Source organism: Lutjanus erythropterus, chromosome 5 (assembly GCF_056507025.1).
Source record: "Lutjanus erythropterus isolate fLutEry1 chromosome 5, fLutEry1.hap2, whole genome shotgun sequence".
Lineage (NCBI taxonomy): Eukaryota > Metazoa > Chordata > Actinopteri > Lutjaniformes > Lutjanidae > Lutjanus > Lutjanus erythropterus.
Window position 1 is genome coordinate 10,802,501 of NC_139321.1, and position 15,188 is coordinate 10,817,688.

At 40.1% G+C, this 15,188-nt stretch overlaps 1 protein-coding gene across 2 annotated transcripts in view; it reads left to right on the forward strand.

Annotated features, from left to right (window-relative positions):
• nrg2b (neuregulin 2b) overlaps positions 1-15,188 on the forward strand; it is a 75,885-nt gene that overhangs the window by 24,834 nt on the left and 35,863 nt on the right. For both annotated transcript variants that reach the window (XM_084718770.1, XM_084718771.1), the window contains exon 2: positions 13,207-13,369. In XM_084718770.1, coding sequence (XP_084574896.1) covers positions 13,207-13,369 — 163 coding nt within the window. The remainder of the gene's footprint in view (positions 1-13,206; positions 13,370-15,188) is intronic.

Below are 15,188 nucleotides of genomic sequence, written 5' to 3' on the forward strand. Positions count from 1 at the left end.
TTTACACACACACACTCACACACACACATACATTCATGTACAGTCAAAGAGGAAAATCTGTGTGTGTGTGTGTGTAAATTGCAGCTGCAGAATTAGACTTGTTATGGCTTGCTTGGTGCCTGTGGTGTGTGGGATGTGTGAATCTACTCTAATTGTGTTCGTGCACATGTATCTCAGAGTCTCCCTCTCTCTCTCTTTATGCATAACTGAACATTGTTGTGCAGGCTTTGCTTTTTTTTTAATGTCTGCAGTAGTAAGAATATTCCCTTATCAAACTAAACCTCAAACACAACATTTACAAATTAAGTCAATTTAAAATGGCTTTTTTTTCCTCTTTTCATCCACAGTATTTTTCTGTACTTGTTAGCAAACAGTGCTGCCAAAAATAGGCGTTTTTGTGAAGAGGTTTTGACGGTGCCCACAGGATTTATTAGTTCTCTGGTCTGTTTATTAATAATTTTACAGGTAAAACGTATAAAGAAGATGGTAAATAGGAGTTTCCCTTTTGGATTCTACATCCATTCAAATGTGTACATCGGATAATAATGTAAAATGGCATTATTGTAACAATAAGGTGCAATTTAGGGGTTTGACAGCCTTTTAAACCATTTAACTGATTCTAAAATATTTGTGTTCAGGTCGTTGATGCCTCTAAACTAGGGCTGCAGCTGTCAGTTTTTTTTCGTAATCAAGTACTCTATTAATTATTCCATCAATTAATCAAGTTATCAAATAATGAATACTTTTTATTTGTTACAGAAAAGAGCAATAGCAAATATACAAAAGAGGAAATGGGACTTAAAATGGTAAAAGTAATTAATTTCCTTTTTAGAAAAAATAACACTTTTATTTCTTACATTGCATACAGTAATATTATCTGTCAGAATATCCTGAATATGCCTGCTGTTTTGTTTTTTCACACCTTCATACCTTCCTGACATTTTACTGGGGTAAACAGCATTATGGCGGTATCTGTGTAAAACTTGTGTTAAATAGCTCGACTCTACTGCAGATAGTACTCCCTCAACGTCGGCGGAGCTGATCGTCATAGCAACACTTTTTCCCGCAGCTGGGAAACAACACACACTGAGGAGCTCTGCTTCGGTCTTGAGAAACTGCAGCCTTTATTCACTGACGAACTAAAAGCCTACAACGTACATCCACAGCGCCACGACTGCACATTCACTGCCAGACCGACAACGCCACTGCTCACCTTTTCCTCCGCTTAGCACACATTCACCATCACTCTCTGCCACTCGCTCTCACATGCATGCGTCTTTGACCAATCAGTAGTCTGCAGTGTTTGCTAGCTTACCTTTATCACTGGTGTTGGGGAATTTTCCAATTTTAGGTATCATTCTAAGTCCTTGAGGTCATTTGCAGGCCTGCACTAAATTTTGCCTTGAAACAGTAGATGCAGCTGTCTGGTCCTTTGAGAATAACCTGACAGTGGGGATGCACCAATACCACTTTTTTTCAGAGTACAAGTACAAGTACTTACATTTGGGTACTTGCCGATACCAAGAACCAATACAAGTACTTAATGCCGTTAAAATTCTTACAATAACTTTTAAAACATCATTTATTTTCATTAGATGGTCACTTTCTAAATCTAACAAATCATTGTTGCTGTTTCGTGCTACAAGTGTAATCATAGTTAACTATACCATTACATTTTTAGGTTATTTGTAGTAAGTTACTTTACTGATTTTGTGTTCCTCATTAAGCTGTGCAGTTTACTGTGTATATGACATATTTCAGTATAATAATTTCACATTATTATATAACTTGCAGAATTAAGTTTACTGTTATAAATGGTGTTATATATGATATTTATTTCATTATCATTTACAGCGTTTTAATTAGTATTTTAATGACGCATTTACATGTGCAGTATTTAAGTTTCTTCTTCATGTCCCTCTTGTCTAAGAGCGAATTAGTTCCTACCTGCCATTGTTTGGGGGGGGACAGGTATGAGTGTGGTGCCATGTGTGCATCAGTTTAGTTGACCCCGCTGTGAACCGCAGAGTGAAGTTGCGTCTCCTGTGCTGTCAGGCCGTTTTGGTGAAGAATAAGTTCACAAAGAGAAGTTGTAGCAGCTTATTATGAAGAAAAGATGGTTACAGACTGGTGGCGGCGGTGTTTTTTCTTCGGATTAATTTGCAGAGACGTTCAACTAGTTTTCACCCGCCATGACTGACTGGACGGCGGCTGGCTGCGGTCTACAGCTGCTCTCTGTGCATTTATTTCAGTTTTACATGGACTTACTTGGGATTTTACGGAGAGTTTCCAGAGTCTCTGCGGTCATTTATGGATGATGTTGAAGACAGCGAGTCCCTCGCTGATGACGGCGGCGCGTCAAAAAAAAAGAGGGTAAGCATCGGCAGCCATCTTGAACTCTGCGTCATGGCGGTTCTTTAGATGTTTACTTGTATCGAGCGGCTACTTTTCGTGACGTGGTATCTGGTGTGGAGTATCGGAGTAGTTTTATGAGTACGAGTACGTGAGGACAGTATCGGACCCGATGCTGGTATCGGTGCATCTCTACCTGCTAGTGTTGCTATGGCAGCTAAGGCCGGAAATGACTGCAGCATTTTTTTTTTCCTGCGGTTATTTTCTTGAGCAAAACTTAGCTAACGTAGGGACAACATAACTAATTGCCACATTTTATGTTTTAGTCATTACATATATTCATTATTAACACAATTCTTTACTAGCCTTCATCTTAACTAGCAATGATACTGATTTACATTAAATGCTACCTACCTTGTGTTGGGTCTGCTCTGTGGACTGGATTGTTTCCGCTGAAATGTTGAAGTATTGATGTTGTGCTAGCTTGGCTTGGTTTTGCAGTAGACACAGACCGTCCAGAGTTCGTTTTGCTTCGCCTTGAAATGATCCCAAACTTTGGACACTTTCTGCTGTTTTCTCTGGCCTGTCTCTTCTCTTCCGCTTCACTATTTTCTCTCTCTTCCTCCTTTTTGCATGACGTGTCATCAAATCATGTCTTATTCATGTCACATGTCCACAGTGTGTTGTGTGACAGTAACAATCATGTTTATGAAACATGGTGTGCTGTATGTAGTTATATGGATTAAACAAAGCTTTGATGCAAATAATTTGCATAGATGATTTTTAGTTATTGAGTTACTTGAGTATCTCAATCAATCATTTACACCCCGCTTCAAATGTCTGTATTTCCATCTCATAAATGATAAATATTTAACTTTAAAAATCCTCACTGTTGGTCCAGTTGACACATCGATGCGTCACTCAATCCCTATCCCCAGTTTGATCTGTCAGCGGTTTCTTTTTGTCAGTTTCATTAACGCAGCAACATTTCCATGTATTTGTTAAAGTAGGAGAGTCCTAGATGTTTTTAACATGGCTTGTCTTATGTGCGTCCTGTAAATGTTCGCCCTGTAGTGGGATCCTTGTGCTGTCTTACATGTTTCTTTTTTTTCAGTAATTAATGCAGTGCAAATGAAGGTCTAGCCAATGAGGCGAGATGGAAATATCAATTGAATTACTTATTTAAAACATCATCTGTCCACCGTCCTAATGCACCCTATAGGTGCTAATGTGTTTCTGGCATTGAGCGAGCGGTTTTAAGACTTAATGGAGGACCCTTCACAGTAAATTCCTCCTTCTCAGCATTTGTGATTTTGGTTTTGGAACATCAAGCAGCAACAGTAAAGGCTGTTTTACAGCATTTTAAACCTATGAGGAATTGTGATTAAAGATCCACCAATTAAAAATAAACCCACATAAGAATCTACCTGTCTTATCTGAAATAATCGTCACATCTAAAATAAGATCAGTGAAAGTTGATCAATCGTCTTTGAATTTAGTTTGAAATGAATGCACCTGGGTATTAGAGTAGAAGGCTTTTGATGATGAATAGTAGTAATTTTGACATCTTATTAAAATAGCTGCACACCTGCAGAACATCTTAATTTCTGACATTGTTGCTCATTTTCATTGGGCACAAAATCATAAGGATGTTTAAAATTCCTTAAGTGACCCCAAGTATTATGTCAGATGTTAAAAGCGAGTTAAAATTGTGGTGGGAATTTGTAGTGCTTCAATCAATCCGACACTGTCGCGCCCATGAAATGCAGATGTCACATCCATGAAGGGTAATTTCCTCCTGGTTCTCAGCTGACGTTCCCAGGATGCCTATACTTCCATGTTGCCTGAGGAGAGCGTCCCGGAGAGGGATGAGCTCATTGGTAACCAGGTTGGCCACTCACAGCTGCTTCAGGCTGACTTTCACCACTCGATTCCACACTTACACCAGCGTAAAAGCCTGACAGTGTCAGCTCACACTCACCAGGTGATGAGTCTCATCTAGGCAGTTGTTAAGTGGAGCTGTCGAGGTAATATCCATCTTAAAAAATAGTCTTATTTTTCTTAAAACAAGTAAAAATATGTGCCAGTGGGGTAAAATAATTTCACTCATTCCAATGCAAATCATCTTGTTTCAAGGATTACTACAAGACCTAATTATTTAAGGTCAAATACCCCCCCAAAACCCATTTTAGTTGGTGTTATTAGCTGTAGATGACATTATAACATGTCAGAGTATTTACAGCAGGTTCAGTACAGTTTAATTAGATTAGATGATTATGATGTCACTGGTCATTTTGCTATATATAGCCCTCATTTCCTCCCAGTGGGTATTTCCTGAGGAAGATCTGTTGTTGGTCAAAACGTTTCTAATGAAATTAAAGGGAACTGCAGGTACTCCCCGTGTTACAGTGGAGTTTAATAGCAGGAAGTATTTAGCTGCCTAAAACATAAAACAGTTCTTCCTAGATTCATCATGTAGGACTTACACTGAAAATTCTGTGACTCTATTGCTGTGCTGCTTTCTCCTTGAAATTACATTCATACTAAATTACTTTGCCAGTTACCTTTCATTAGGAAGCATAATTATAGCCTGGATTATGTTTACTGGCAGGGGTTTTTCCAGTCCATGCAGTGTCATATTCGTGTACCATACAGAGGTCAAGGGAAGGTATTTGTAGTATTAGATGGTTTATCTTCAAAGCACATGATGCTGACACAAGAGTCTTGCGTGAGATTAGGTTTGGACTTCTAAAAAATATAGGTTAAGGGGACGGTAAGAGCAAACATGGCCTGTCTTGTGCTTCAAGTCAGCATCGACTTATTCAGTATTTAACCAAGTCAAGTGTTCTGAGTGCTTAAAGTCTTATGACAGGGGTTCTTGAAGTTTTGACGACTTGAGTGTCAATTTAGGGAGCCAGCATTTAACTGAGGGCCGCACAGGATAAAGCATAAACTTGTCGTAGGATTTAGGATTGGTCTCTTAAAGGGGTTTAAATTCATTGAACTTTTGCATCATCAGACAACTTTATCTTCCCCCACAAGGTGTGACAAAAGAGTTAAAACATTAGTCCTCAAACCTCCTTTTCTCCTTAGCCATACAGTGTTTTTTCCATGTTGGCTTCTCCATCTCCACATTGTCGAATACAGCACCAGCATTGATGGGAAAACAGACTTGCAGCTACGCTCATGAGGTGCCACTAGCTGACACGCAACCAGTCGCTTTCTACAAGTCGTCCTTCCTAACTAACCTGACACACCAGATGGTTCGTTACACAGAACCATCTGGGAAGTCGTACTTAGAAACTGTTTGGAAAAAGGCAAGCACTTTAAAAAAAAACACTTGGCAGGTGACTGGATGAAACATCATCTGTTTTCCATCGCTAAAACCCTTCAGTGCTGTTCTTTGCTCTTCTTTCAATGAAGAAATACACTCCACTTCTGATGTAACTGACGTTATCGTAGCATCTACTCTTACTTCTTCAGGAGCCGCCATTGTTTGTTCACGATGAGTCACTTCACGGGACGCTTCTCGCTGTCATCACACCTAAAACCACGCCTAGAGCTGCCAGTAGTCCCTCCTAGGACGCTGATTGCTTGCAACACTTTTGTTGTGGACACAAACAGATAACTTGAAGCCTGGCGAGATGGATTCTTGCAATTCCATTCCATTCCAATTATATTACTCATGCTTTTTGATAAGAGCGAATATAGTGTTGAAAACAAGCAAAATATGTGGGTGATCACTATTTGCGGATCCATTTGGTAGGAGCATTTATCGATTTTGCATTTATGTTTATTAAAACAGCTTCCTCACTATGTTAATCTAAAACATGTAATTTGAGCAATATGAAAACATATTTTTGTTGCAAATTATCAGTACATCAACGTTTTTCCTAGCAGACAGGGCTGAACGTGTTTCGTGACAAAATGTATTGACGTCATAACATGTCAAAGCCAGAGTTTAATGGCAGACTGAGTCGGGGTTTACACTGCATCTAAAATCACATACTGTGAACTACATTCCCAAAATGTGTACCATCATCAACTTAAACTTAAACTGAATTACTATTGAGGTTGTGCCAGAGCTTTCTTGGTCAACATACACCGCTTGTCTGTTATGCTGTTGTTGTCATCACTGCTGCATTGCATTGTGGGATGCAGTGTAGGAAATTTATGCCAGTGCTTGCACACTGTAATATTTCCCCAGAAAGAGTCTGCACCTTGTGGACTGTTGGTTTCATGCTAATGTTTTTTACATACTGAGAAATCTCACATACTGTTAGCGAACCAAATAGCATGTTAGTGTGGAATTTAGGAGGCAGCCTTACTTATTTTCTCAAAGTTCACAATGTTGGTCCCATGTCTGACAGGGACAGATATATCAGAATGCAACAAACCTAACAATTTTCTCTTGCTTTCTTGTGTTATCGTGTTCTCAGTGTCACTCCCTTCACTTCCATGTAAAAATCAGCAGCCAAGTAAAAGGAGTTTGGGCATTTGTTTGGGAATTGCCAACAGAAACCCCGTGAAATGTAGGAAATCTGCCATAGAGTATAAAAATACATTTCAGGACTCCATCTCGAAAAGTGCTGATGAACACAGAGTTATGATATATGCGGTTAAAGGTGACCTGAGGACATTATTTTTTTTTTTACGCTGGGCATCTTGCTGAGCTCTGGACACACAGCGGGAACAGCACTGAGAAAGAGAAGCTGTGTTGCAAATGTGATTGAATTGACCACTTGAGGTAGTTTGAAGGGATTGATTAATAGATTGACAGAGGGATTGACTGTTATTTAACACTGGATGTATGGACTCACTGGCTGTCCTCTCCTTCTCCTCCTGTGTGTCTTAACCTCCTACTCGTGTGTGTGTTTTGCCAAGCTGTAGAAAAATATTCCAATCTGCCGGGACCTAAATTTCATTTTAACACCTCACTCTTTTCTCCCACACATATTTTAAATGAACTCCCTGGTTTCAGAGAAGTCACAACTATCATTTCTGTCTGGTTTTTAACTGGTTTCTGGTTGCGCTTCGTGTTTCTTGTGCTGCCATGAAATAACTGTTTGTGAAGTGTAACTTGTCGTGCAGCATTGTGACTCATTCAGACTTTGAAATGGGCCGTTTTTACTGATGACGTTGAAGTGTTGAAGCTAAATCAGTATATTTTTATGTATGCGTTTGACTCTACTGTGTTATTTCTGTCCCTTTGCTAAATTTTCTTTCTTTTGTTTGGTGGCATTTCTAGTTAATTTACTCTTGATTATTTCTAATGTATTTACTGACTGTGAAGCACTTTGTAACTTGCTTTTGAAAAGTGCAATACAAACAGAGATTATTAGTCTCAGAGGTATTTTGTCATTGTGAGTCTAAATGTCATATCTGTACTGCTGGAATTGGCCTAAAGTCGCCCCTCCCACAATGAAATCTCATCTCTTCTCCACATATGGTACATTGTTATTAGATTACAGTTCCCATGATTTCCTCATTGTTTCCTGCAAAGTATCCACAGCAAAATGCTGGATGAAAACAGCAAAGAGGCTGCTCATTTTCCTGTGAGAAACTGTTTGTCATGACAGGAATAAAGTGGTGAGTTCTGACTTGCATTTTTTGCTAAAATAATAAAGTCAGCGGTAACTTATCTTTGTTTTAAGTGTGAGCGTCACATGGGATATTTCTTGTAATGACTTCCAACCAGCGGCGTCCCTCTGAAGTCAGGCCTAGAAAAGGCTCAGCGGTGTTTAATTCTGCATTTAGGATTTACTATAGATATGTTTAGGTATAAGGGTTAGTGTTAGAATGAAATAAATGAAGTAGTTAGTACCACACCTTGTCTGACCACATTGGAGGAAGATAATGTTTATGGCTGTTCTGAATGGCCACACTCGAAGACCGGGTGAAATTACAGAAGGAGGCAAACAGCCCTCATTGTCAATTGGCAAAAAATAGTGTGTCCATCCGGCTGTCATGTTTCCATCACTGCATGTCTTTAGCACTGTCCAAGTTCTAGCTTAAGACATGTTGCTGTGGTGTTTATATGTGCAAAATACTGTGTAATGCATTTGAATCAAGCACAACAAAAGTTTTCATGGAGGCGTTCATCGTTGTTTTCCCACTTGTTGCACTAGAACTCAGTAAACTCGGGTGTGACATTCCCAGCTTCAACTTCTAAAGTCTGAGGTAAAAGCAACGCAGCACACATCCTACACTCTGGTCTGTTAAAAGCATCATTAATTGATTTTTTTTAGCCACTTGGAGGCAGCGCAGCAATCACAACATTGACACAGTAGACCTATAAAGTTGAGTCATTTGAGTTATGGCGAGCATCTTAGCAAACAGTTGCCTATTTACATGTCTAGCAGACATGGAGAAACATAATTTTGAGTCATTTCCGGCTACACGATGAATGTCCAATGTTTACTCCCTTTTTAGCTCTCTTTTGTCACCATTAACTTCTGAAAAATGCCAGACTCTCTAGTTTAATGCGCCGCTATGTTCACCAGCTACTCGCTAACTTTGTCTGCTGTTTGGTGCTGAGCGAGAGCGCAGAGTTTATCAGAGCTTTTTCACTGTAAACAGCTGCCTCCTGCATCTTGTCTTCATCTTGCCTGGAAAACATTTACATGTTTTTTTCTTTGGTTTCATCAGTCAACACGGGCAAAAACCAAGACCAAGTCAGGTGAGTCTGATCATGATTCAACTGAAAATCTAGTCCTAACTAATCGTGCATCTGGAGCCTCAGGGAAGAAAAGAAGGACCATTGCTTGCTATTTTGGTATTTTCATGAACTGACCAAAATAGCAAGCAAATTTTTCCAAAGAATATATGATGACAGTGACACTCGGTGCTATTCTTCAGCATAACTCATTACAAGCCAGGAGCCATGGAGAGAGAGAGAGAGGGAGAGAGAGAGAGAGAGAGAGAGAGAGAGAGAGAGACAGCATCTGGTGATGTTGAGATGATTTACTTTGGTGTGACGTGGAATTATACATCAACAGCGTGTGTCGAGTCAGTGACAAGACTAAATCTCACAAAATGTGAGAACTGGATTTAAAGATGTGCTGCTTGTTCTGTTGTGAGTCTAAAAATCCTACTTAAATCCTACTTACATAACTGCAAGCTGCTTGGATGGTACTTCATAGAGGTTCTCCTTTTTACCTCTATCCTGAGTTCATTTTTTTTCCTCCCATTAACTTCCACTGGTGTACTTTAAGGATAAGGCAGTGAATGTACATTTTTGTTGCTAAGTAATAAGTCCCATGAAAAAAAGGAAAATCAGCAGTGCATTACTCTGTCTCTCAACACCTTCTGACTTCTCCAGTCTGTCTGTGGTACTCAGCCAGAAGCACTTTTGTTCCCACTGAAGACGTAAAACAGGTCACAAGTATGAAGCTTATTTTTCCTAAAGGCTCAGTGACTTCCTGAAATAGCTGGGCACTGTAGTTCTTTGCAAACGTTACACAAACAGGAGTGCAGAGTGCACTTGTTGGGTACTATTTTTAGTGGCGGATTAATACACATTTGGTGTTCTAGGGAGCATTCACGGCAGCAGGATTTGTATGTGGGATGGAATCAAAATTAATCTCTATAAACAAATATCCGCATATGACTGCAGAATATGTCAGCGAGGGTCAAGATTTTTCTGGTATCAGAAGTGTTCTGGTTTCTGTTTGTAGTCTGTTTGTAATCCAAAGAGTATTAACCAGTCACGTCTGAGCAGGATTTGGAGATGTGCAGGTAAACAGTCTGTGTGCAGAGCAAAAGAAGCATTGGCCGAAATGCAGTCTCGGAAGCCATTGGCCATTATCTGATGTCTGAAGATTCATTGATTTATTAATTTATCTGCATTCATATACAGATACAATCCAGTCGTAGACAATAGCCAGTGGCATCCGAGATCAAGTCAGAATAAACTGTGAGATCATGATGATGAAGTAAAATCTCACTCTGCGGAGCTCACTGCTGTGTTTTTGATGGTGTTCAGACAAAAATGGAGCTCTGTAAGAGATATCAGAGAGATATAAGATAAGATTATATCTCTTATAAGAGATATAAGCTTTATAAGATATATCAGGCTTAGATACAATACTTGTCAGTAAGTTAAATTTATTTTTTTAGTTTTAATTTATTTGTTTGTTTTGGTCTTTTCAGGAGATTTAGGGTACGTAGATATAGAATGTTTAATATATGTATATGTTTTAGATCTGAGTTTACGTATGTTTCTGACCAGAAACTGCCAGCTCCCTGGTGATCGCCCTGCTGCCATCTTATTAAGGTTTTTGTAGCGCACTGAGGAAGTGTCCTACAAGTAACTCCTCAATTCTACTAAATAAATTCCTCTTCCATGCACAGTGCTTTCATTGCGAGTGAAAGGAAGAAAACAGATACGGTGTCTGACAAAAGTTCAGTTGCAAGTCCTGTAAGGTCATTCTCATAGAGAACAATTCATTTTGTCAGTGTCGCATAGTGGCGTTGCATGCAGTTAGGACAAAGTATTTTCATTCTCACTGTTGTTACCACTCTTAATTATCAAGGACATAATGTAAATATTACATAATAGTAGTCTGTAAATAATCAACATATAACATTACATAATAATCTGTGAATAATCTGCACAATATTAATCTCTTTAGAAACGACACCGCACATCTTGTAGATTAATCAGATCACACTGATTCACAAGTCACAGTACAGTAAGTGTTGTAATGTAGCAGCTTTTGTTTTGTTTGTTTTGTTTCATTCAGCATTTTATTTCACTAGTTTCCACGGCAGCAGCAAAAGGTGTCCAATGTGTTTTATGTTACCAGGGTAACACTCAAAGGAATGACATCACAGGGGCCGGTTTCACAAAGATATTTTAGACCAGTCTAAAGTGTTAGACTAGCCTTAATTTTGCTCATAGATTAGTCTATTGCAAGTCAGACCATTACATAAGAATAAAGACTGACTGTAAGCCAAAAACAATTAGACACCTAACCCCCAGGCTGACTCAGGCTTAAGACCCATGTTACCATGGTAACAGTCAGTGCCACCAATTGATCAGTAGCACCCAACAACAAAAAAAGAGGAAAGCATGGCTCATAATTTGTGGTTTTCTAACGTTGTTATGGAGACAGCAATGATTTATTAGCATCTTGTACCATATTGTATATCTTTTTTGAACATCTTTGATGCTCCTCTCAGCAGTGAGATTGACACCGTTTACTATCACTGCAAATTTTTTTTTCATATCAGATTTTTTTTTTTTTTTTGTTACACTCTTTGCTAAACCTTCCAATTAAAATGTCCCAGACCCAGTGCTGAGTGGTTGGATGTGGTCACTCGGTCAGCCATTTTTTTTAATTTTGAAAAGGGTCTTAATTTACCCAGAATCCATTGTGCCGTAGTTCTACTTAAGATAGTCAAGATTACTAAACTGCTTTGGGCAACAGATGAATTCAGATTGAGGAGGATTTTTTTTTTCGAGGAAAGTTGCATCAGCTGACTTTCCCTGAACATGGAGCAGGAAGTAGGGAGTGTGTGTGCTGTGGAACAGAACACATCTTTTTTTTACGTGGGCTGTAATTCAGAGGTGTAGACTAACAAAGGTGTAACTGCCGTGTCCTCAGTTCAAGTCCTTTGTACCACGTCATCCTCATGTCGCTCAACAAAATGTTTCCAGGCTCTCTTTGCTGTGAAAACTATCCAATAAGAACAAAATGTTATAAAATAAAAAAAAAAAATACTGACACTTTGGCAAAAGAAAAAAAAAAAATCTGGGATAATTTTAGCACTTTTTCATCATAATCACTTGGTGATGTGTGACGCCCTATGTCTCATGTCCGTGAACTCCTACCAGAATTGAACCAGACCCAAAATCAAGTTATGAGGTTTTCGCAGGCTGTGCATCATGATATTCAGTGTGTTGGTTTAGGAGACATACACTGACATACATGCACACAGCGTGTTATTGAAGCTCAACATCTACAGGATCTACAGTGTGTATGTGAGGAGTAAATGGAAGGATGCAGCATTGCTGTGAGGAGCTGTGGGTCTGTACAACAGTTGCCTCACAGTTGATCAAGCGTGTCCTATCACTTAAACACTGTGTGTGTGTGTGTGTGTGTGTGTGTGTGTGTGTGTGTGTGTGTGTGTGTGTGTGTGTGTGTGTGTGTGTATGCAGGCCCACATTTGTACGCCGGGTGCTTCATTGGTGTGTGCGTATGTGTGTGTGTGTATAAATGGTACTAGATGGTGCTGAGTTGTCTCTTTGCTTTAGCTTCTGTGTGCTTGTGTTGCTGCGCTGGTGTCAGTGATGCAGTCTGTTGTAGTTTTTAAGGAGAGAAGAGAGAGAGAGAAACTCTCCCGAGACTGATGAAGCACATGCACGCACACACACACGCACACGTAAACACACCCACATTGCTCCATAGTGAAAATCTACTGCAGCGAGTTTCTGAGGAAAGATTTTTTTTCTTCTCTTTAAGCTTTCAGTTTGTCTTCGCTTTTTAGGATTCAGACCTTACCCAAGCACTTTTCCAGTGTGTTTTCCCTGTATACGTGTTTGTGTGGTTTTGTGTGTGTGTGTGTGTGTGTTTCAGTGTGTGTGTTGTATCATTGATTTCCCTCCATTCTTTCCCTATCTTGCATGTGAACTCTGACCTGTCGCCTTAGGTTTTGACCCCAACATCTGAACCCTCGCTAACAGATTTTCATCAACCACCCGCACAAGCACACACACACACACAGTCACAGACACATTAACACAAAGATACACACTCTCACACAATTAAATGGATAGATTAATTGAATGTCTGTACTTAATTTCAGTAATGCAAGCTTTGATTTTTCTCTCTCTGCTCCCTCCCTCTCCAGCCTCTGCTCCTAAGCTTCGGCCGATGCGAGACCAGTCTCTGAAGAAAGGGGACAAGCTGTACTTGAAGTGCGAGGCGTCGGGGAATCCCAGCCCGTCCTTCCGCTGGTACAAAGATGGACACGAGCTTCAGGATGGTGGAGACCTCAAAATAAAGATCAGCAAGTCAGTCTGTCACACTGGGTGTCTTCTTTCTTAACATTCACACTTACATGCACCAGTTTGAGGTTTGAAAATTCCTTCCTCAAACACATGCTGTATGTAAAATAATAGCTCCTGGCATGCAGTGCTGTTAGTGGACAGTTTTCTTGAAGTTGGATTTTTTACCTCTCTCTGTTGCATGAAAGTTTAAGTTAAAAAATTTAAAGTACCTTTTAATGCAACACCCACATGCCTATATGTATATTGAGAAGGTCATTGATTAATCGTTCGTCCTCTCCGTACTGGTCGTGAAATGATTCCTTCCTGGAGCGGCTACACCAAAACCCACCGTCCTTTTTCCATGTAAAAATACACTGCAAAATTCAGCCAAAGTTCAATCAAGTGGCTATTTTACAAAGTATTCAGTATGAAATTCCCATTTTTTTTTTTGTTTCCCTGAACACTGTTCCCTTCAGCTGGGCTCAGATTACAGGAGTTTTAGGGAGGATTTATCCTCAATTCTCCCCTCCTTACAATCGGAGGAGAAATCTGGTCCAGAACCTTGGTTGGTGCTGATTTTCCGCCAAGATTATCTGAAAATTTGAGAGGTTTACAGATCCAGTCTTAAACCTCCCAACCTGCTTGCAGACTCATCATGGCTCCCTGATAATTTCAAACATATTAGTTTGATATTACAGAGCTAAAATCTGGATGATTACGTCAGTTCTTTTTGAGCGAGACCACAACAGCCAATGAAAGAGACAAGTTTAGAAGCAGATAGAAGCCGTTGACGATGTTAGCTGGCAGATATAAATCTCACATCCAGTTCTCGCTGAAGGATAGACAACCCGTGTTGACTGTGTCTCCCCCAAGCATTTTCTCATCTGGACTTTTTTAGCCTTTTTTAGCTTTTGTTTTTTCTCGCTGCAAAGTATTACTACAGCAAGATGTTGCACCATGTCAGTCTCCATTTTGTTTACATCTGCTTCCCCATGAGATCGTGTGTGGGAAGTTTCTTCTTGTGCATCATGAAACTCGACTTCAAAATAAGGGGCCTTCACATGATAAGATATTTGTCCCGGGCTCACCATGAGGTAGGACACTGAGAGGCAGAGCACAGTGCTACAACAGCTATGTCCTGTCTGCCTGGCATACAAATGGCTAAGCTAACTTTAGCATTGGATTTAGCTAAGTCGTAGCCCAACCTGACTGTTCACATTTGTCATGCATTATGCTTACTAGTAAGATCGTAGTCTGTTTGCAATGTTGTGTTATTAAGTTTGGGGAACCCTGAAATACTTTTCTTCGGTGGAGCCTAGAAGGGAACCCTTGACTTATAAAACTCTTGCGAGATTTGTGTACGTTGTTCCTTCATTGTGACGTACAATCGTTAAAATGATCGCTCTCAGGAGATGATCCGCAGGTCTGGGGTTCCCTTCAAGACTCGGCCATCAGTCTCTCCCTCCTCTGCTTGTGTCACACATCTGTGGTTGCTTCTGGCTGCGTTGTCACATACAGCTGTTATCTCATTAGTTGTGATTTGAAAGGTCAGCGGCAAACAAGGTGAAAGTTCAAATAATTTGGACTTTGAGCGAAGCGGTCAGGTTCAGATCCAAGCGGTGCACCATGCTAAGGGTAGCGCCACCACCGCTCTCTCCACAGGGAAACAATGGGACAGCCAGCCCAGTGATCATGTGTGGGGGGCCTTTAGGATTTTAAAACTACTGTAGTCTGAGCCCAGCTTTACTGAACCACAGTGGAGGGATGTGTCCTGTTCACACGTGTCTGCAGGTCATGCAGGGACAAAACATCGACAACAGCTACACTCACGTGCCAGGACAAA